The sequence below is a fragment of the Seriola aureovittata genome, chromosome 4 (genome assembly GCF_021018895.1).
Source record: "Seriola aureovittata isolate HTS-2021-v1 ecotype China chromosome 4, ASM2101889v1, whole genome shotgun sequence".
NCBI lineage: Eukaryota > Metazoa > Chordata > Actinopteri > Carangiformes > Carangidae > Seriola > Seriola aureovittata.
In genome coordinates this window covers 4483600-4505856 of record NC_079367.1, presented here as the reverse complement: position 1 = coordinate 4505856, position 22257 = coordinate 4483600, and the positions used below count along the sequence as shown (strand labels likewise).

At 36.3% G+C, this 22257-nt stretch overlaps 1 protein-coding gene across 2 annotated transcripts in view; it reads right to left on the bottom strand.

The window, feature by feature from the left end:
• Positions 1-7602: 7602 nt before the first annotated feature.
• Positions 7603-22257, bottom strand: part of LOC130167800 (alpha-2-macroglobulin) — a 29644-nt gene continuing 14989 nt past the window's right edge. For both annotated transcript variants that reach the window (XM_056374295.1, XM_056374294.1), the window contains exons 19-36: positions 21442-21667; positions 21125-21251; positions 19395-19516; positions 18130-18181; positions 17524-17607; positions 17241-17417; positions 16623-16704; positions 14015-14171; positions 13665-13739; positions 13272-13437; positions 12029-12225; positions 11688-11903; positions 10856-10974; positions 9944-10034; positions 9487-9555; positions 9259-9364; positions 9084-9125; positions 7603-8350 (exon numbers count right to left, since the gene is read on the bottom strand). In XM_056374295.1, coding sequence (XP_056230270.1) covers positions 8328-8350; positions 9084-9125; positions 9259-9364; positions 9487-9555; positions 9944-10034; positions 10856-10974; positions 11688-11903; positions 12029-12225; positions 13272-13437; positions 13665-13739; positions 14015-14171; positions 16623-16704; positions 17241-17417; positions 17524-17607; positions 18130-18181; positions 19395-19516; positions 21125-21251; positions 21442-21667 — 2131 coding nt within the window. In that variant the 3' untranslated portion in view covers positions 7603-8327. The remainder of the gene's footprint in view (positions 8351-9083; positions 9126-9258; positions 9365-9486; positions 9556-9943; positions 10035-10855; positions 10975-11687; positions 11904-12028; positions 12226-13271; positions 13438-13664; positions 13740-14014; positions 14172-16622; positions 16705-17240; positions 17418-17523; positions 17608-18129; positions 18182-19394; positions 19517-21124; positions 21252-21441; positions 21668-22257) is intronic.

The following is a 22257-nucleotide window of genomic DNA, read 5'->3' as shown; positions in this document are numbered from 1 at the left end:
GTTTTTATGACTTTTTATGCCTTACTATACTATGACTTTTTTATGACTTTTTATGCCTTACTATACTATGACTTTTTTATGACTTTTTATGCCTTACTATACTATGACTTTTTATGCCGTACTATACTATTACTTTTTATGCCTTACTATACTATGACTTTTTATGCCTTACTATACTATGACTTTTTATGACTTTTTATGCCTCACTATACTATGACTTTTTTATGACTTTTTATGCCTTACTATACTATGACTTTTTTATGACTTTTTATGCCTTACTATACTATGACTTTTTATACCTTACTATACTATGACGTTTTTATGACTTTTTATGACTTACTATACTATGACTTATTATGCCTTACTATACTATGACTTTTTTACGACTTTTTATGCTTTACTATACTATGACTTTTTATGCCTTACTATACTATGACTTTTTTATGACTTTTTATGCCTTACTATACTATGACTTTTTTATGACTTTTTATGCCTTACTATACTATGACTTTTTATGCCTTACTATAATCTGACGTTTTCATAACTTTTTATGCCTTACTATACTATGACTCTTTTTTATGACTTTTTATGCCTTACTATACTATGACTTTTTTATGACTTTTTATGCCTTACTATACTATGACGTTTTATGCCTTACTATACTATGACTTTTTTATGCCTTACTATTCTATGACTTTTTTATGACTTTTTATGCCTTACTATACTATGACTTTTTTATGACTTTTTATGCCTTATATACTATGACTTTTTATACCTTACTATACTATGACTTTTTATGACTTTTTATGACTTACTATACTATGACTTTTTATGCTTTACTATACTATGACTTTTTTTACGACTTTTTATGCTTTACTATACTATGACTTTTTTATGCCTTACTATACTATGACTTTTTTATGACTTTTTATGCCTTACTATACTATGACTTTTTTATGACTTTTTATGCCTTACTATACTATGACTTTTTTATGACTTTTTTATGCTTTACTATACTATGACGTTTTTATGAGTTTTTATGCCTTACTATACTATGACTTTTTATGCCTTACTATACTATGACTTTTTTATGACTTTTTATGCCTTACTATACTATTACTTTTTTATGACTTTTTATGCCTTACTATACTATGACTTTTTTATGACTTTTTATGCCTTATTATACTATGACTTTTTATGCCTTACTATAATCTGCCGTTTTCATGACTTTTTATGCCTTACTATACTATGACTCTTTTTTATGACTTTTTATGCCTTACTATACTATGACTTTTTTATGACTTTTTATGCCTTACTATACTATGACGTTTTATGCCTTACTATAATCTGACGTTTTATGCCTTACTATACTATGACATTTTTATGACATTTTTATGCCTTACTATACTATGACTTTTTATGCCTTACTATACTATGACTTTTTTACGACTTTTTATGCTTTACTATACTATGACTTTTTATGCCTTACTATACTATGACGTTTTTATGATTTTTATGCCTTACTATACTATGACTTTTTATGCCTTACTATACTATGACTTTTTTATGACTTTTTATGCCTTACTATACTATGACTTTTTTATGACTTTTTATGCCTTACTATACTATGACGTTTTTATGACTTTTTATGCCTTACTATACTATGACTTTTTATGCCTTACTATACTATGACTTTTTATGCCTTACTATACTATGACTTTTTTATGACTTTTTATGCCTTACTATACTATGACGTTTTTATGACTTTTTATGCCTACTATACTATGACTTTTTTATGCCTTACTATACTATGACTTTTTTATGACTTTTTATGCCTTACTATAATATGACTTTTTTATGACTTTTTATGCCTTACTATACTATGACTTTTTTACGACTTTTTTATGCCTTACTCTACTATGACTTTTTTATGCCTTACTATACTATGACTTTTTTATGACTTTTTATGCCTTACTATACTATTACTTTTTATGACTTTTTATGCCTTACTATACTATGACGTTTTTATGACTTTTTATGCCTACTATACTATGACTTTTTTATGCCTTACTATACTATGACTTTTTTATGACTTTTTATGCCTTACTATAACTATGACTTTTTATGCCTTACTATACTATGACTTTTTTACGACTTTTTTATGCCTTACTCTACTATGACTTTTTTATGCCTTACTATACTATGACATTTTTATGACTTTTTATGCCTTACTATACTATTACTTTTTATGACTTTTTATGCCTTACTATACTATGACGTTTTTATGACTTTTTATGCCTTACTATACTATGACTTTTTATGCCTTACTATACTATGACTTTTTATGACTTTTTATGCCTTACTTATACTATGACTTTTTATGACTTTTTATGCCTTACTATACTATGACTTTTTTTGACTTTTTTATGCCTTACTATTACTATGACTTTTTATGCCTTACTATAATCTGACGTTTTTATGACTTTTTATGCCTTACTATACTATGACTTTTTTATGACTTTTTATGCCTTACTATACTATGACTTTTTATGACTTTTTATGCCTTACTATACTATGACGTTTTATGCCTTACTATAATCTGACGTTTTATGCCTTACTATACTATGACATTTTTATGACTTTTTATGCCTTACTATACTATGACATTTTTATGACTTTTTATGCCTTACTATACTATGACTTTTTATGCCTTACTATACTATGACGTTTTTATGACTTTTTATGCCTTACTATACTATGACTTTTTATGCCTTACTATACTATGACGTTTTTATGACTTTTTATGCCTTACTATACTATGACTTTTTACTCCTTACTATACTATGACTTTTTTATGACTTTTTATGCCTTACTATACTATGACTTTTTTATGACTTTTTATGCCTTACTATACTATGACGTTTTTATGACTTTTTATGCCTTACTATACTATGACTTTTTATGCCTTACTATACTATGACTTTTTTATGACTTTTTATGCCTTACTATACTATGACGTTTTTATGAGTTTTTATGCCTTACTATACTATGACTTTTTATGCCTTACTATACTATGACTTTTTTATGACTTTTTATGCCTTACTATACTATGACTTTTTTATGACTTTTTATGCCTTACTATACTATGACTTTTTATACCTTACTATACTAAGTCGTTTTTATGACTTTTTATGCCTTACTATACTATGACTTTTTATGCCTTACTATACTATGACTTTTTTACGACTTTTTATGCTTTACTATCCTGTGACTTTTTATGCCTTACTATACTATGACTTTTTTATGACTTTTTATGCCTTACTATACTATGACGTTTTTATGACTTTTTATGCCTTACTATACTATGACTTTTTATGCCTTACTATACTATTACTTTTTTATGACTTTTTATGCCTTACTATACTTTGACTTTTTTATGACTTTTTATGCCTTACTATACTATGACTTTTTATGCCTTACTATAATCTGACGTTTTATGCCTTACTATACTATGACTTTTTTATGACTTTTTATGCCTTACTATAATCTGACGTTTTATGCCTTACTATACTATGACTTTTTTATGACTTTTTATGCCTTACTATACTATGACTTTTTTATGACTTTTTATGCCTTACTATACTATGACTTTTTATGCTACTATACTATTACTTTTTTACGACTTTTTATGCTTTACTATCCTGTGACTTTTTATGCCGTACTATACTATGACTTTTTATGCCTTACTATACTATGACGTTTTTATGACTTTTTATGCCTTACTATACTATGACTTTTTATGCCTTACTATAATCTGACGTTTTATGCCTTACTATACTATGACTTTTTATACCTTACTATACTATGACGTTTTTATGACTTTTTATGCCTTACTATACTATGACTTTTTATGCCTTACTATACTATGACTTTTTATGCCTTACTATACTATGACCTTTTTATGACTTTTTATGCCTTACTATACTATGACTTTTTTATGACTTTTTATGCCTTACTATACTATGACTTTTTTATGACTTTTTATGCCTTACTATACTATGACTTTTTATGCCTTACTATACTATGACTTTTTTATGACTTTTTATGACTTTTTTATGACTTTTTTTGACTTTTTTATGACTTACTATACTATGACTTTTTATGCCTTACTATACTATGACTTTTTTACGACTTTTTATGCTTTACTATCCTGTGACTTTTTATGCCTTACTATACTATGACTTTTTTATGACTTTTTATGCCTTACTATACTATGACTTTTTTATGACTTTTTATGCCTTACTATACTATGACTTTTTTATGACTTTTTACTCCTTACTATACTATGACTTTTTTATGACTTTTTATGCCTACTATACTATGACTTTTTTATGACTTTTTATGCCTTACTATACTATGACGTTTTTATGACTTTTTATGCCTTACTATACTATGACTTTTTTATGCCTTACTATACTATGACTTTTTTATGACTTTTTATGCCTTACTATACTATGACGTTTTTATGAGTTTTTATGCCTTACTATACTATGACTTTTTATGCCTTACTATACTATGACTTTTTTATGACTTTTTATGCCTTACTATACTATGACTTTTTTATGACTTTTTATGCCTTACTATACTATGACTTTTTATACCTTACTATACTAAGTCGTTTTTATGACTTTTTATGCCTTACTATACTATGACTTTTTATGCCTTACTATACTATGACTTTTTTACGACTTTTTATGCTTTACTATCCTGTGACTTTTTATGCCTTACTATACTATGACTTTTTTATGACTTTTTATGCTTACTATACTATGACGTTTTTATGACTTTTTATGCCTTACTATACTATGACTTTTTATGCCTTACTATACTATGACTTTTTTATGACTTTTTATGCCTTACTATACTTTGACTTTTTTATGACTTTTTTATGCCTTACTAAACTATGACTTTTTATGCCTTACTATAATCTGACTTTTTATGCCTACTATACTATGACTTTTTTATGACTTTTTATGCCTTACTATAATCTGACGTTTTATGCCTTACTATACTATGACTTTTTATACCTTACTATACTATGACGTTTTTATGACTTTTTATGCCTTACTATACTATGACTTTTTATGCCTTACTATACTATGACTTTTTATACCTTACTATACTATGACGTTTTTATGACTTTTTATGCCTTACTATACTATGACTTTTTATGCCTTACTATACTATGACTTTTTTACGACTTTTTATGCTTTACTATCCTGTGACTTTTTATGCCTTACTATACTATGACTTTTTTATGACTTTTTATGCCTTACTATACTATGACTTTTTTATGACTTTTTATGCCTTACTATACTATGACTTTTTATGCCTTACTATACTATGACGTTTTTATGAGTTTTTATGCCTTACTATACTATGACTTTTTATGCCTTACTATACTATGACTTTTTTATGACTTTTTATGCCTTACTATACTATGACTTTTTATGACTTTTTATGCCTTACTATACTATGACGTTTTTATGACTTTTTATGCCTTACTATACTATGACTTTTTATGCCTTACTATACTATGACTTTTTATGACTTTTTATGCCTTACTATACTATGACGTTTTTATGAGTTTTTATGCCTTACTATACTATGACTTTTTATGCCTTACTATACTATGACTTTTTATGACTTTTTATGCCTTACTATACTATGACTTTTTATGACTTTTTATGCCTTACTATACTATGACTTTTTATACCTTACTATACTAAGTCGTTTTTATGACTTTTTATGCCTTACTATACTATGACTTTTTATGCCTTACTATACTATGACTTTTTTACGACTTTTTATGCTTTACTATCCTGTGACTTTTTATGCCTTACTATACTATGACTTTTTATGACTTTTTATGCCTTACTATACTATGACGTTTTTATGACTTTTTATGCCTTACTATACTATGACTTTTTATGCCTTACTATAGTATTACTTTTTTATGACTTTTTATGCCTTACTATACTTTGACTTTTTTATGACTTTTTATGCCTTACTATACTATGACTTTTTATGCCTTACTATACTATGACGTTTTATGCCTTACTATACTATGACTTTTTTATGACTTTTTATGCCTTACTATACTATGACTTTTTATGCCTTACTATACTATGACTTTTTATGACTTTTTATGCCTTACTATACTATGACGTTTTTATGACTTTTTATGCCTTACTATACTATGACTTTTTATGCTACTATACTATTACTTTTTTACGACTTTTTATGCTTTACTATCCTGTGACTTTTTATGCCGTACTATACTATGACTTTTTATGCCTTACCATACTATGACGTTTTTATGACTTTTTATGCCTTACTATACTATGACGTTTTATGCCTTACTATAATCTGACGTTTTATGCCTTACTATACTATGACATTTTTATGACTTTTTATGCCTTACTATACTATGACGTTTTTATGACGTTTTATGCCTTACTATACTATGACTTTTTATGCCTTAATATACTATGACTTTTTTATGACTTTTTATTCCTTACTATACTTTGACTTTTTTATGCCTTACTATACTATGACTTTTTTATGACTTTTTATGCCTTACTATACTATGACTTTTTATGCCTTACTATACTATGACTTTTTATGCCTTACGATACTATGACTTTTTTATGACTTTTTATGCCTTACTATACTATGACTTTTTTATGACTTTTTATGCCTTACTATACTATGAGTTTTTATGCCTTACTATACTCTGACGTTTTATTCCTTACTATAGTATAACGTTTTTATGACTTTTTATGCCTTACTATACTATGACTTTTTATGACTTTTTATGCCTTACTATGACATTTTTATGAGTTTTTACACTTTACTATACTTTCAAAAGAAAAGGTATGATTTTTTTTTAGCAAAGCGACTCTTGCCTTAAAAACAACAAAAAAATGAACTACTTTTTATTCACTGGCAAATCATTAATTCAGAACCACTTTATTTCCTGCTTTGAATCCCCACTGTGAGCCGATGCCGGATGAAGAAAACTTCAGCTTTAACAGACTTTAACCGACCGGGGAGTCGACTTGTCTTCGTCGTCATGTTGATAGTCACATTGTGAATCTATTGATTGGCTGGTTTGTAGTCAACACTTACCTGGATGCTTTTTTCTGTTTGTGGAAGCAGAAGACTGACAGACTGTGATTTCTATGGAGCATGTGGAACTGTTGTTGATATAGTTTCATGTGTTGGTACAGTAACTTTAATTTATGATTGTGGTGCCTGAGATAGTGACATGTTTACTTCTAAAACATTAAGTAGGAGATCAGTGAAAAGAATTTAATATATTCTGCCCCCCTCCCTCTTCCTCCTTGCCTTTTTAACATGTGCAAACCAAACTATTCAACACTGGCAAGGCTGTTAAATCATGTCTGTTGATAGTAGATGGTATAAACATTACTGTTGTTATCAATGTTGAAAGGAAACTAAATAAACTGTAGAGGATGCCTGAATGAAAAAATAATATTACTATTGAGATGAAACAGTATTGTATGAAAATAAGTACAGTTTTTACTTATTTTTGTCATTTTAGAAATTTTATTGTCAGTCAGTTACATTTTAAAATTGTATGGTAGTGATGTATCGATCTACCTTTTTTATTACTGGTACAGCAGAACACACAGAATAACTCACCTAGCACTCACGTGACTGTACTTATTTTTTTCTAGAAAGTAGTTCCTGTTTCAAACACACACACACACACACACACACACACACACACACACACGCACACACACACAAACTTACACTTACACACATACACTCTGAATCAATACTCAAACCATACTGTGTTATTGGTACCCTGTACGTCTCATGCGTCACTTTCAGGTATGAATAATATGGATTTTGTCAAATCTATTAAAAACAAAACTGTTACAGAGCGTCGTCTGTGTTTCTTGAATTCAGAAGGATCCAGTGATGAGGAGAGAGAGAGACGGTAGAGTGGATTCTCATGTCGACTAATTATAGGTTCATTTGATGACATCATGACAATCCTACCATGGAACCAGGAAGTGGAACAAATTTAAATCTGTTCCTAAAATTACACAGAAAGTGGCGTTCAAACACTGAAACAGCTAAAAAAGTTTAAAAGGGGTAAAAAAAGAAAAAAAAGAAAAAGACATTAAAGAAACAGTGTAAGAAAAAAAAATAAACATCTATAAGTTTCTTTCTTGAACACAGTGATTCTTCTAACTGACACAAGCCACGTCGGGACTTTGCAGGATGGATGTTTACAGCTCGTTGACGCTGTCACCTGGGAAACAGAAAGATTGTTATTCACTTTTAAACTGTAAACAGACCTGGAGACAAAGAGACTGTGTTTAGACAAGACTATGAAGTTTTTATGCCTTACTATACTATGACTTTTTCATGACTTTTTTTATGCCTTAATATACTATGACGTTTTTATGACGTTTTATTCCATACTATGACATGTTCTATGACTATGACTTTTTCTGCCTTACTACGTTATGACGCTTTTATGCCATTGTATAAAATTACTAAACGTCATAGTATATTAAGGCATAAAAGTGTTATGGTATGGCAAGGCATAAAAAGTCATAGTTATGCCTTACTATACTATGACATTCTTTATGTCTTAGTATACTATGTCATTTTTTAGACACCTTACCCCCACCTTATGTTTTTCTTTGTTGGGGTAAGGTGTCTAATGGTTTTTGCTTAAAATGAGTAAGTCTTTATTGTTGTGAAACAGTGTGACTAACATCAGACTGATCTGTGAACCAAATAAATACTGGACCAACATTACAGACCAGTCTGACATATATTTGTGAAACTGAATTCAGCCATCCTTGATTTTAGTATTTACACCTGTGTTTTTCCTACTGTGACACATCAAGTCTGATAATTTGATGATGTTTCTTTTCATGCTGTTTTCACCATAATTAATTATTCAGATCTACTTTTTATTTCAGATATGGCACAACAGATAGACGGTAAGACGAACTGTGAGAAATGTTACGTACTCTCTGCACAGGGGGATGTGTAGTCAGTTACGGCCTCATCACCTGCAAACACAATAAAAGAAGAAAATCATCAGAGATATAGAGGGGTGATGGTGATAGAGGAAAATAAGAAGAGCGAAATACAGGAAGTGTTTTTAGACACTTTATTGTGAAAAGATGTTGATGAGACTCTTACTTGTCTGGTAGTAATCATAGACTTTGACCACAGCTGGTTTGAGGTTCCTGACGGGCTGATCCTCCTCCAGTGTCACACTGTATATCTTTGTCTCATCCTTCTTCAGCTGCAAACACACACACACACACACACACACACACAATAAAGCTATAACTTCCCCTCCCATACAGAGCTTTACAGTGAAGATTTATTCAGGAATACCAATATGAACACTCCGGACCGTCTCACCCCGTCTAAGTAGATGTTGATGAATCCTTCCTCCACGTCGACACGTTTCACAGAGGAGTCGCTCTTCAGCTGCAACAGACACAGATACAGCTATAAATATAAACACATACTTCAGTATGGGACAGTAATGATCAACCACAGGCTGACAGGAAACTTTGGCTGCGGTTGAAAAAGTATTTCTTTGCTTATGAAGGTTCAAACTGAGTGAAACAACCTGAAGTGTCTGAGCAGCAGATAATTTAATCATCATAACAAAATACTATATACATAAATGTTGAATATAATTTATTGTGATCTCTTGCTCAGATCCTTATTTTCTCTTCTTGTATGTTTCTTTCATATTATGTTATTTCAACATATTCTTTTCCTAAGTCCTTATGAACTGTCCTTCACATGTTTGGTCTCGTGATGCTTTCCATCGAGGTCGAGGAGAAGTGGTTAGGAACGACTGACTGACCAGTTTCAGGGAGCTCTTATCCAGGATGTAGCCCGACAACAGTTTGATGTTGATGATCACCATGTTGGTTTCCTCTCTCCTGCCCTGGTACCTGCAAAATACACACCAACAGTCAAACACCACATGAGACACACACACAAACACACACCTGACACCTGAGCCCACAAGGTTTTCAGCTCTTTCTGTGAGTTCGATTTTTTTTTCCCCCCTTTACAATTTAAGGTGGTTTAACTTTTCTTTCTTGTTGTCTGCACAATTTGTTCTATTGCTGTTTAACATAAGTATTTGGACAGTTGCACATTAAAATGTCTGAGTCTCAGCTTTAATTTAAGCAGGTTTACATCAATATAGAAATAAGTGTGCGGCAGATACAGACCTTTAAACACAAAGTGCTGAAAATGCAAAGTTTAAAAAGTAATTGGACACACTTGTTTGAAGTCATGTGCATCTGTCCAATTATTTCTGACCACTACACTTTGTATTACACTTCGTGTTTTAAGACCTGTATCACCCACATTTCTTTCTATATTTATGTAAACCTCTAAAAATGAAAGCTGAGACTCAGTTATTCTTCTTCAGGCTCAACTACTTTTAAGATCGAACTCTCCAAACACTTATTGTCCTGACTGAATCTGAAAACTAAACCTAAATCTGAGTGAAAAGCCCTGATGTCTAACACACAAACATCTGCAGCTGAAAGAGCAACTTCATTTTTTCAAGTAAAAAATAAATTAAAAAATCACAATCATAATTTCTATGGCAATAGGTTTGTAATGAGTTGTAGTTGGTGTAAACACAACACTAGTTTATGTGGTAAAAGCCTCCAGTGAAGTTACAAAAATATAATCAATAATACAAACTATTGATCTGTACTCGCTCTGAAAATGCCTGATTAAAAAGTCACATGACCACCTGACGTCCACGAAGAGGATGAGTTGCGGCCTGCTGGTGTTACACTTGGCCATGATGTTACTGGAGATGTTGAAGGCAGAGAAGTCCGGGGGAGGGGGCACGTTGTAATGCATGGAGATCTGTGGAGGGACATGACATCAGCAACATCTGTTCATCAACATCTGTTCATCAACGTCTGTTCATCAACATCTGTTCAAAAGTCCAAAAGTCTGAGAATATTTTCCCAGAATGTGAAGATCAGACGTTTAACATTAATAAGAAAAACATGAATAAGAATATAGAGTTTTTACATTTATGTTGATTTAATAAACTTGCGTTTATGAATTAACAAAATAACATGAACATATGTTATAAACATATATCTTCATATATCCAGAGGATGTATAAATGTTATAGTAAGAGAAGTGACTTTGAAAAAGAAGATAGTCTGTCTCTTCTAATTTTATCTCATTTTATAGGTAAATACAACTGAAATCACATCCAGACATGTTTGAAGTGAAATATCAGGAGTTGCTCTTCAGCTCATATTTATTCAACAGACTTTTACTCATATGTTGCGCTGTTCTTAGTGTTTTACTCTCCAGTTGATCCATTTATCCTTCTATTCTGTTATTCCTTTAAAATCTTATGGATGAGTCTTTTTATATCACTTTATGTTGATTTTATATTTCATCATAATGCTTGTTTATGTTGCTAAAAGGTGCTACACAGATAAATTTGCCTCGTCTGCCTTGATAGTTGAGAAATACAAAAATTCAAAGACTTTATATGAGACCAATATTTTGGTGTAAGTTTTGTTGTTGTCAGTTTCACGGAGATAAACAGATCGTACCTGTGCCAGCACACAGCTCTGACCCTGGGCCTGGATGGTGTACTCTCCTGGGACCTCACTCAGCTTCTCCTCCTGGTACAGCAGCCTGTTGCTCTGATCCACCGTGAACTCTTTGTTCAGGCCTCCTAACGACGTCACCGTCACTGTAGTGCTGCCCTCCACACTGTAGGTGGCAGCTCCGTACTTAGCCAGCGCCTGGAGGGCCACCACCGTGTCCTGAGGAGCAGAGGGAGGTTAAATGTGCCGTTACAGTCGACTCACGGTTAAAAAGGTTTCACATAAACCACCTGTGTGTGTGTGTGTGTGTGTGTGTCTCTGTGTGTGTGTGTGGTCTGTCGTACCTGTGTGGAGGAGAAGCCGCCGTACGGGTTCTGCTGCTGAGCCAGCCAGCGGACGATGCCAGAGGAGTAGTCCAGACCAAATTCTGGCATGGCTGGACCGGAGAGCAGAGCCAGCAGCACGTAGGACGTGATCTCCACCTCCAGGGAGTCCAGGCCTTTCCTAGAAGCCACGGCTCTGTCCCAGTGACGGGTCCCTCCTGCCAGTCAGGAGAGGGGAATCATCCGTTAGCAGCTTAGCAACGACTATGTTTGTGCACATCAGTTAAATGAATGTACATGTAGGTCCACAGCCTCCAGAGTTACAAACTGTAAGAGGTTGTTTTAATGTTTCAGTTTTAGATGCGACTGTAGAAATTCTTTTCTTGCTTTGTCACCAATTTCCTTTCATAAAATCATTTTCTTCCTCTGTTTGTTCTACTGTCATAACACCAACAGCCAAGCTACAGCTGTTAAACTGGAAAAATATGTAAGTCAAAAACAGTGTTTCCCACAGGAGGAGACGTTACCTGAAGAGACTTATGTAGTTTAGAGGGGAACAGTGTAACCAAATTATTTTCTGTGTGTGTTATTTACAAGTTAGAGATGTCCCCTAAACGCCTCACATGCTGGCTCTTGGTAGATGCTACAATTCACTGATGTTCCCTAAACGTCTCACATGCAAAGTCTTAATAGACGCTAGAATTTACAGATGTTTCCCTAACGCCTCACACGCATGTTGGTAGAGGCGGAGTTGGTCGGGCTGCAACACTGGCAACTAAAGCTAACTTCATTTAAATGTAAAATATATTAATTTAATATTACAATAAAAAACAATGAAGGGGGGATATAAACAATATAAAAATAACAGACAACAGCATAAAAAAAATATTTTGTTGTGTAATGCAAGTGATGACATCATTCCCCAAGTTTTTATCTTTAAAAAACGAAAAACAAATCTGAAGCTTCAACTGTTTAACACACAGTTGACTTCACCTGCTTACATTCATCTAACATCTGTTCTCAGCACAATGTATCATCTACACTTAAACTGCCACTTCAACTCCTTTCAGTGCTTACGCTTCAACTGACGCTTCCAAATCTTGAAGTGACACTTCAACTTGCTTCAGCACGTCTTCGGTTTACTACTAAACTATTTCATGTTTCAGCAGCAGATTTTTTGCAGCAGTAAAACTGTTTTAGCGGAAAATGAAGCTGAAAGCCAGATGTGCAGACAGTATTGCTGCTGACGGCTTCGCTGTCTCACCTTGTGTGCTGGACTTCCTGTGCAGGAGTGTGATGAGTTTGCTCCTCATCTCCTCGTCTCCTGCCAGACTGAAGGTGTACGACAGCAGGGCGGTGGTGTACAGGTTGTCCAGCTGACCGGCCACCGCTTCCTTCAGACAGCGCAGACAGTTCTGAACGACGGGATCCTGTCAGACACCGAGCAGAGGAAGAGATGAGAAGAGAAACTTGGAGATGTTTTGAGGACGTATGCTAAGCAACGTTTTTAGCAATTCACATGACAAACGCAGCCACCGAGACGTTTAACGGTTTAAAGCTGCGCAGACAATAAGAAACACATGCTGACGCAGCCTGTGAACACCTCACAGCTGCAGCAACAAAACGTCCGAAATGAACAAGGTGATGTCAGACTCACCGTGGCGTTGGCGTCCAGCTCGAGCATGGCGGTGGTGATGTAGGCCGTCAGGGACACGTCGTCGCTCACTCCTCCCTTGTGGAAACACAGGCGCATGGTAGGAGCGGGTCAGTGCTGCGTCAGACTTTCAGCTTCACCTAAAGCTTTTTTCTTTTCGCTCTGTTTTCATTATATCTAAATTACTGTGAGGGACGGGTGATGATTTGTTTAGTCTCCCCTCTGCTGTACGTATGAGCTGTTCGCCTGGAGGCAACGAAACTCTTCATAATCTGAGCCAATTCTGTGATTTTGTTTCATAGGAAATATTAATTGAAACCATGTGAAATCATATCAAACATCTACGTCATTACCTTCATGCCGTTGTGGAAGAGTTTTCCGACAGATCGGATGCAGCCGTCGGGTCGCTGGTGTCTCGACAGCCACCTCCTCGCATCTTTAATGTGACTGGGATTCACAAAAATGTACGGTCTCGCACCACCGAAGGACTTCATCACAAAAGAGGTCAGCCTAGAGGAACACACACACACACACACACACACACACACACACACACACACAATTAAACCTGACCATGTGTGCCTGTGTTGGTAACCCCAAAATGAACCCAGCTTCAGGACAATTACATAACAGCCTCTTGTCTCACACTAACACAGAGCGTTTGGCCTGAGCTGCATCTACAACGTAGTCATCTAAGCCACAGAGTGAAGACAGCTGGAGCAGAGAGAGAGAGGCAGCAAACGTCCCTCCACATCCCATATCTCTGGAGAATGGATTCACAAATTCCCCTTGCTAAGAAATTACATTACACGACAGATACTGTGTTGAACTATAGTAGGTTAATAGTGAATAATAAAAACTGTATTTTTTGGCCACTGGGAGGCAGCAGAATAAACTGTAAACACACACATTGACTTTGTATACTTCAACATGTTAGCAAACAGCAACTACCTCCAGTCCACATGAGGAATCAGTCTAATATTCCCTCTGCTTTGGTCTCCACCAGCTCAGAGAAAAACTCTGTAGCTGCTAAATGCTCATCGTTAGCTGGTCGCTAACTTTGTCTGTTTGTTGTTTGGTGCTGAGCAGGAAGTGGACAGTGGAGCTTTTTAACTAAAAACAGCTGATTTCAGTGACTGGTACAGATGCTCATATATGATTCTCCAGCATGCTAACATGCTAAATTAGTAAACATTATAACCTGCTGAAAGGTCCTATCTAGTCTAAAGGTCTGTGTCCATGTGTAGTGTGATTATAGATCAGATCAGCTTCTATATTAATACTGTGAAAGTATCAAAGCCTCAGTCCACAGAGAAATGCACACAGCCTGTATTCAGAAACTGAGCCTTAAAACCAGCCGTCACGACTTCTGGAACTTTGTGATGTCACAACAAAGCAGTAACCAAGCCCCGCCCACCTGGACCCACCATCCAAACCTTGCAGGATTTGGTTTCTCTGAGTGTTTTTACCTGAAATCTGCTTTATTTTTATTGTATCACTCAGAAAACAGTCAGCCAATCAGAGGAGAGGCTCAGATCCTCCTCTCTTCTGATTGGCTCACCGACCTGTTGTTACTAGAGCTGCAGAGAGAAGCCTGAGAGAGGAGATGTAAAACTACACTGAGATGGTTTTTGGTTCTCTTAAACCACAAATATATCTTCTTATGGATCATCACTTTAAATAAAACACAGAAGAAGAAGAAAACATGAGTGACCTTTTTCACATAATTTAGCATTATGAAAAAGAAAAACAACAGATTATCACAGCTTTCAAGTTACATTAATTATTTTTGGCTACTTAGCGGCAGAATGATCAACCTAACCAAAACAACACTAACATACAGTGTTATCCCCTTATAAAGACATTAGCCATCATTTGTTTCTGACTGTATGATGATTGTGCAATAAGAACAACGTTCAGCTAGTCGCTAACTCTGTGCAGTTTGGCAGCAGTGAGGGGAACCACAGAGATGGCTGATAGGTCTCGGGGGTTCATGTTAACACACAGTCTCTGACCCATTCTCCATAGAACAAATACTGATACGTGCATCTAAACTAGTTTATCTGCTCACACTTTATTCAAACTTCCCCAACACTGCGTTCTGTGAAATATCCTGATGGATTTCTAATGTAATCGAACACTTGAGAGCCCTAGTTTCTCCCAACCACAAACACACACCCACACACAAACACACCAACTGCCAAACTGCCCAGCACCCTTTCAAAAACAGCAGAGGGTTTGTTAAATCCCCCGAGGGACTGCGCTTTAAGCCCATTAAATGAAAATATTAATATTTTCTGGCAGGTTCCTCATAAAGTAAATTATTAGGATGCTTGCTGCTGCCAACAGTGTGTGTGTGTGTGTGTGTGTGTGTGTGTGTGTGTGTGTGTGTGTGTGTGTGTGTGTGTGTGTGTCCAACTCCCACTGTGTCTACTTGTCATTTTTCATTCTCTCGTCAAATGAAGTGTGAGATTTGAGCTGAAAATATTCGGTTTATCAGCAAAGCTCTGGATGAATGTTCAGTAACTGTTTTAAAGTAACTGCAGCGTTTCCATGTTTTATAACCACGATCTGATTCTTTATTATTTTGGTGTTTATTGTGTCTTAGCTGTGAACACAGACAGAGACCTGCTTCCTCCTTTACACCAAACCTATTCTGTGTATATAAATTATTAGTATTTTGGATTTTTATGAAACTAAAATGTATGTGACCTGTAATAAAGGAACCAGCATTTAAAGAACCTACAGTGTCATGAAAGATAAAGTGAACTGTATAAATATAGGACAAAACATATTTTAATATTAGTTAAATCATTGTGAAGGTTTTGATCACCAGTTCCTGTTGTTCATATGAAATGTCACAGTTTTATCTCGTGTATTGATCCTCAGCAGAATCATCAATCACCATTATTTCATGTTGCTGACTCAGATTCTGGATTTTTTTTTTTTTTTTTTACTGACCAGGTGTTTCCAGACACGTCGCTCTTCCCGAAGGCGCTGTAGGAACCGTCGTCGTGCTTGTAGGTGAGCTCTCTCTGATATCCTGCAAACACAAACACACACACACACAGTCAGATTTTACATAATACATTTCATTTTACATTAATGTCTTTTCATGTGAAGCACTTGGTGCAGGTAATCTCTTTGTTGTAAAGTACTTTGACCTGCATTTCTTGTACGAAAGTTGTTATACGAATAAAGTTTATTATCATTTTTATTCATAATTATGCCTCCTCACCTGCTTCAGCATTTAACTAGTTATTTTCTCAGTTGCCATAAAAGGTTGAAATTACTACAATATCCACTGTCAGATTCAGACAGACACAGTCACAGCAGTTAAACCCAAACTTTGGCGAACTGGTGTTACCACGAATAAGATTCAATCAAATGACACAGAGTTTTAAATGTAAAAGAGAGGGAGAATAAAATAGAAAGTGTACACGTTGGCGATCTAGTATGAAACGGAGAGCAGGACCATGAGATGCATCCTTGATCTTTTTGGTTGGGAGTCACACACCGGTTCATCAGACCCATCCCAACACATCATAGCTGATTTAGAGACGGTCCCGAGGGTCTCACCACTCTCCAGGAAGCGTGTCGCCCTGTCCTGGATCTCCTGGGTCAGCTGACCGGTGCTCTTCAGGTAGTTGAGGATGAAGATGTTGGGAGCGAACAGCACCATGTTCTGCTCCCCGCAGCCGTACGGCATGGCCAGGAGCTTGTCCAGGTTCTTCATGGCCCGGCCCATCAGATCACCTGCAGGAGCGAAACGAGAGATTAAAAAACACTTGACAGGGTGGAAGTAAACTCCACTATATCCTGATTAAAAAAACAAAACAACAAGACGTTTTATGTTACTGACCCAGGACGGAGACGGAGGCTCTGGCTGATCCGACCACAAACATCTCAGGCAACAGGAGAGAGATTTTCTTCTCCGCCGGCCCCTCTGATGAAACACAGGTAAAGAGAATGAGCTTATTTTCTCTGGTAAAAGTTCACAGAACAGAATATTTACATGTCGAATATAAAGATACAACACTGGTGTTTTATTACCAATCAAAGTATCATTTGTGTTATGTTTCATCCATCAGTATTTACTGTTGTTGTGATAATTAAACATTTTAGCAAAGAGACAATTCACTGTCATTTCACTCACAGAAGCATAAATAAATACTAACATTTAATTAAATAAATATATATTTTTTATCTTATTCTGAAAGCAAAAAAGCATCAAATTAAGACACAAATTGTTTTTCTTGGTGGATAAAAATCAGTAACTAAAAAAATCGATGTGTATCTAGAGAAATGGCAACCAAACTGCTCCTCTTGTGCAATTCGACAAGCACAGGCCTCCGTGACAGGATGACATTTACAGATGTATTTCTGTAGTGCCCTAGTTTTCTCTCCGATCACCCCGAGGCTCTCGGCGTATCTGCTGCTGACTCTCAGGTTGTCTGTGAGCGCTCACCTGATGGGCAGAGGAGGGCGTTGTGACTGACCATCTGTGGTGTTCCCTCCGCCTGAAGGAGAGACACAAAGGAAATGATGATGTTGTTAAATAACATAATAATAATAATAATAATAATCAAAGCCTGATGTATCTCTACCACAGAGCAGAACATATTAAAAGACACCAAGTGAATTTTTCATCATGACCATAAACACACTGTCGAACTGCCAGAAACACTCACCACAGCACCAACTGTAGATTAACCCAGAAAATAGTCCCCAACAGAGGCATTATTCCCCCGTTTGTGTTTGCTAAAAACTACAGTGCCGCCTTGTTTTAGGAAATTAAGAAGAACAAATGAGCTCGAGTCAGACTGGAACAAATTGCAGCTTCATCCTCTGAAGAGATCTACCGCAACATGATCAGTCAACAAATAACAGGTCGACATTTCTTTGTCTGACTTTGCTGTTGCATTAATTCACTTTCTGGCTTTTTGGTGGCGGCAGGAGAAGCTGTGAACAAAACATATTTATCATCCTGTAAAGTTGAAATGGCGAACACATTGTCAATGAGTAAATAAGTGGAGTTAAAACTCATTAGGGGTCATCTTTGTGTAACATACATTTACCCTCTTTGATCTCAGTTTTGGTCTCCACCAATCACTGAGAAAAATATTTGACTCTTCAGCTGTATTTAATAAACTCAGGGGTTTATATATGAATCACGTTTGTCTTTTTCTTTTTGTATCAGTGATCCTATAATCGTATGTGTGAGGGGAGGGGCCAGGTTAAGATCTTTACTCAGCACCAAGACATCCAGCACCTGAACCACCAGGTCACAGGAGCAGATCCAGGCATCAGTCATTTCTCCCTGTAACATCTTCCCTGGGGCTGCGAAGTTACTAATGTAACTATGGTTCTATGAGTCCTGGAGGACCACCAGCGCTCACCGTCACTCAGAGTCTTGATGTAGTTTCAGTCGGAGTCTCCCGCTGGGCGCCTGCTTCATTTATCAGGTCGCTCACGTCACACGGGACCAATTCTGGCGGTCACTGAAAACTCATAGAACCCCAGTTACATTAGTAACAAGAGGACGGTACAACCTCGCCCACTTCCAAGGCGCATGCAGGTCAAAACGGCGAAGTAACACTCGTAGTTTAGAGAAGAACTGATGCGTTTCGGCTCGTGGCGTTCAGCACGGTCTAATAATATTCCTCTGATTACTGTAAGTGTCGCTGCGCCTCTTTACACCCGTCTGAAGTGTCATGTCTGACGGTCACTGACCTCCACCAGCAGGGTGCGGATCACTGTGTCGATCTGACCCATGTCGGGGACGGTGGCCACCTCGTTCCCACACAGTACATCAGTCCTCAGGGCCTCAGCGCTGACCTTCAGGTCCACCTTACCTGTGTGCACACAAACATGCTCTTATTCTGAAAGGAGGGGTGTATTGATCACCGCAACCCTGTCACACAGTCACATTGTGCATACGGAGGCGAAACAGCTTCAATCCAACTCATTATCCTCCCTCTTCCTCCATCCCTCCTCCCCGTGTTTTACTTCCTCCCCCTGTTTCCTATCTTATTTGCCCTCATTAATCCCTATTTGTTGCCTTATTACACAGCCTCTCTCCCATACGGCTCGTTCTCCCACAACCTCCCCCCTCCTCCCCTTCGCAGCCCACAATCCTTCACACAGAGGACAAGTACAGATCACCCCCCGAGGGAGAGGTTTCTGAGTGTTTCGTCAGAGATACTACCTGACTTGTTAGTACAAGTGATTGTCAGCATTCCTCTAAGGGGGAGTTAGAGGAGTGCAATTTGACATTCATGAGAGCCTCATCTCCATCCCGGCTGATGGAGGCTGATGGAAATCCTCTGCTTTCAGACCAGGCAGCGTTACAGCGACAGACGCCTTTCTCTGCTTCCAGCAGTGCAGAGTCAACAGCTGTCAGCGCCCTTAATAGAGATTAATTAGCTTGTTCTGTCTAATCATTGTCACTCAAAGTGAATAAGATTGTATTGGACGAAACAGACATCAGTATTTAATCTTGAAGGTGTGAAAACTGCATTAAATTATTGGTGGAGATAATAACTGGAAAATGTCTCTGTGGTAATGAGGGAGGAAGGGAGACCAGAGCTGTGACTGACTGAGACAGTGTTCAATCAATTTTAAGAGGGCACCAATATTATATTTATAGGTGACATTTTGTACAGACAATAAAAAATTAAACAATTAAACCCTCTGAGAATGAATTTTAACTGTTTTATCTCAGGTTGAAAAGCCTCTAAAAGAGTATTCAGACATTAAAAAGGTTCTTTAAACCGTTACTCATGCCTTCATTTGAAGCTGACTCGATGACTGTGATGCACTTTGTACTAAATAAATGTAAATAGTAATATGTTTTACTACAAATATGTATTAAATATTAGTAAAAAGATGCATAAAATGGAAATGTTATGAGTATTGTGGAAGTACATGTGCTTCAAAACTCTACTTGAGTGAATGTAGTTTCCATCTGCAATTGCATCAAAAATATCACAATAATTCAGATGAATGGTTTATAAAAGTGTGTGTTATGTAGTAAATGTACAACGGGACGCACTCATACGATGCTTTGTGATACTTGAAGTTAAGAGCATTAAACTAAAAGTGCACATGGATGTTTTATAATACATGCAAGTGTGTCCCAGTCTTTTTACTGTCCCCTGGAAACATTTCAGTTGTCGTGTTCTGAATATTTGCAGCCCATGTGTTTTCGAACTGATAAAGATGTTTTCATTTGTCTATTTGAACGTGTTTTCTTAAGTTGCAGTGCGTTGAGTTCTCGGGGGCAGCCGTATAAATGGGCAGAAAAAAAATGCAAAAAAACTGACATCCATTAAATTATTTAAGTCGTGTTCATGTTCAGACGCCCAGTCAAAAAATATTTATATTTTGAAATGTATATATTATTATTTCTACATTGAAGGGGACTGAGTCTGTGTTATTTCTGGTCAGTTATCTATTAATACCAAGGGCGGTTGGAGTCACGATCCATGAGAAGGTCCTGCTCTCCTCCCCACACAGACACACACTGTACTGGCAGCCATCACAGTCTCTGAAGGTGTAGCTGTCTGAATCAGCCAGTGTCACCTTCACCTGCAGACAGGAAAAAAAACAAAAACAAAACATCCTCAGCAATAAAATATCTGTGTCTCTAATTATCATAATGTTTTCATTTCATCTTGACGAGCTCACATCCACAACATCAAATTACTCGTACACGCAGACTTTTAACTGTAAATGAGTTTAAATTAATTCCTTCTGTCATCTCCGTTTAAATATTTACCATAATGCATTTGGAGAGATAGTTGAAGACAGTGGCTTTGAGTGTAAAGACTTCCCCTCGGATGACGGAGTAGGGCAAAGTGAGACTGACAAAGAACGGCTGGAAGGCAATCAGTCCAACGTTAGGCGACACGCCGAAGCCGACAGAGGAGACACAGAAAGCTCCGGCAGCCCATTTAGTGATGGTGTCAGGGACTGTCTTCTCCACGTCCACTGACCCACTGTCTCTGTACAAACATACAAGCAGTCACATTGAAAACCTCACGCAGCACGGAGGCTGGAAACATGAATGTGTTCAGAAAATCTCTTAACAATCTGTGTCATACGTGATGAGATATCTTATGTTTTGGCCTGGGGGGGGGGGGGGGGGACGACGACTCTACAGCCGCATTAGAAGCTCTGTGACGCTGTACATTTTACCTCAAGGTCCACTAATGCTAACATGCTAACATCAGTGCTATGTTAAAGGTCCCATATTTAATACTTCCCTTGTGTTTTATTTGAAGTGTTGATCCATAAGAAAATATATTTGTGGTTTTAAGAACGAAAATCCATCTCAGTGTAGTTTTACTTCTCCTCTCTCAGGCTTCTCTCTGGAGCTCTAGTAACAACAGGTCGGTGAGCCAATCAGAAGAGAGGAGGCTCTAAGCCTCTCTTCTGATTGGCTGACTGTTTTCTGAGTGATCCAATAAAAATATAGCAGATTTCAGGTAAGAATCTCAGAGAAACCAGATCATTCAAAGGTTTGGATGGTGGGTCCAGGTGGGCGGGGCTTGGTGACTGCTTTGTTGTGACATCACAAAGTTCCAGAAGTCCT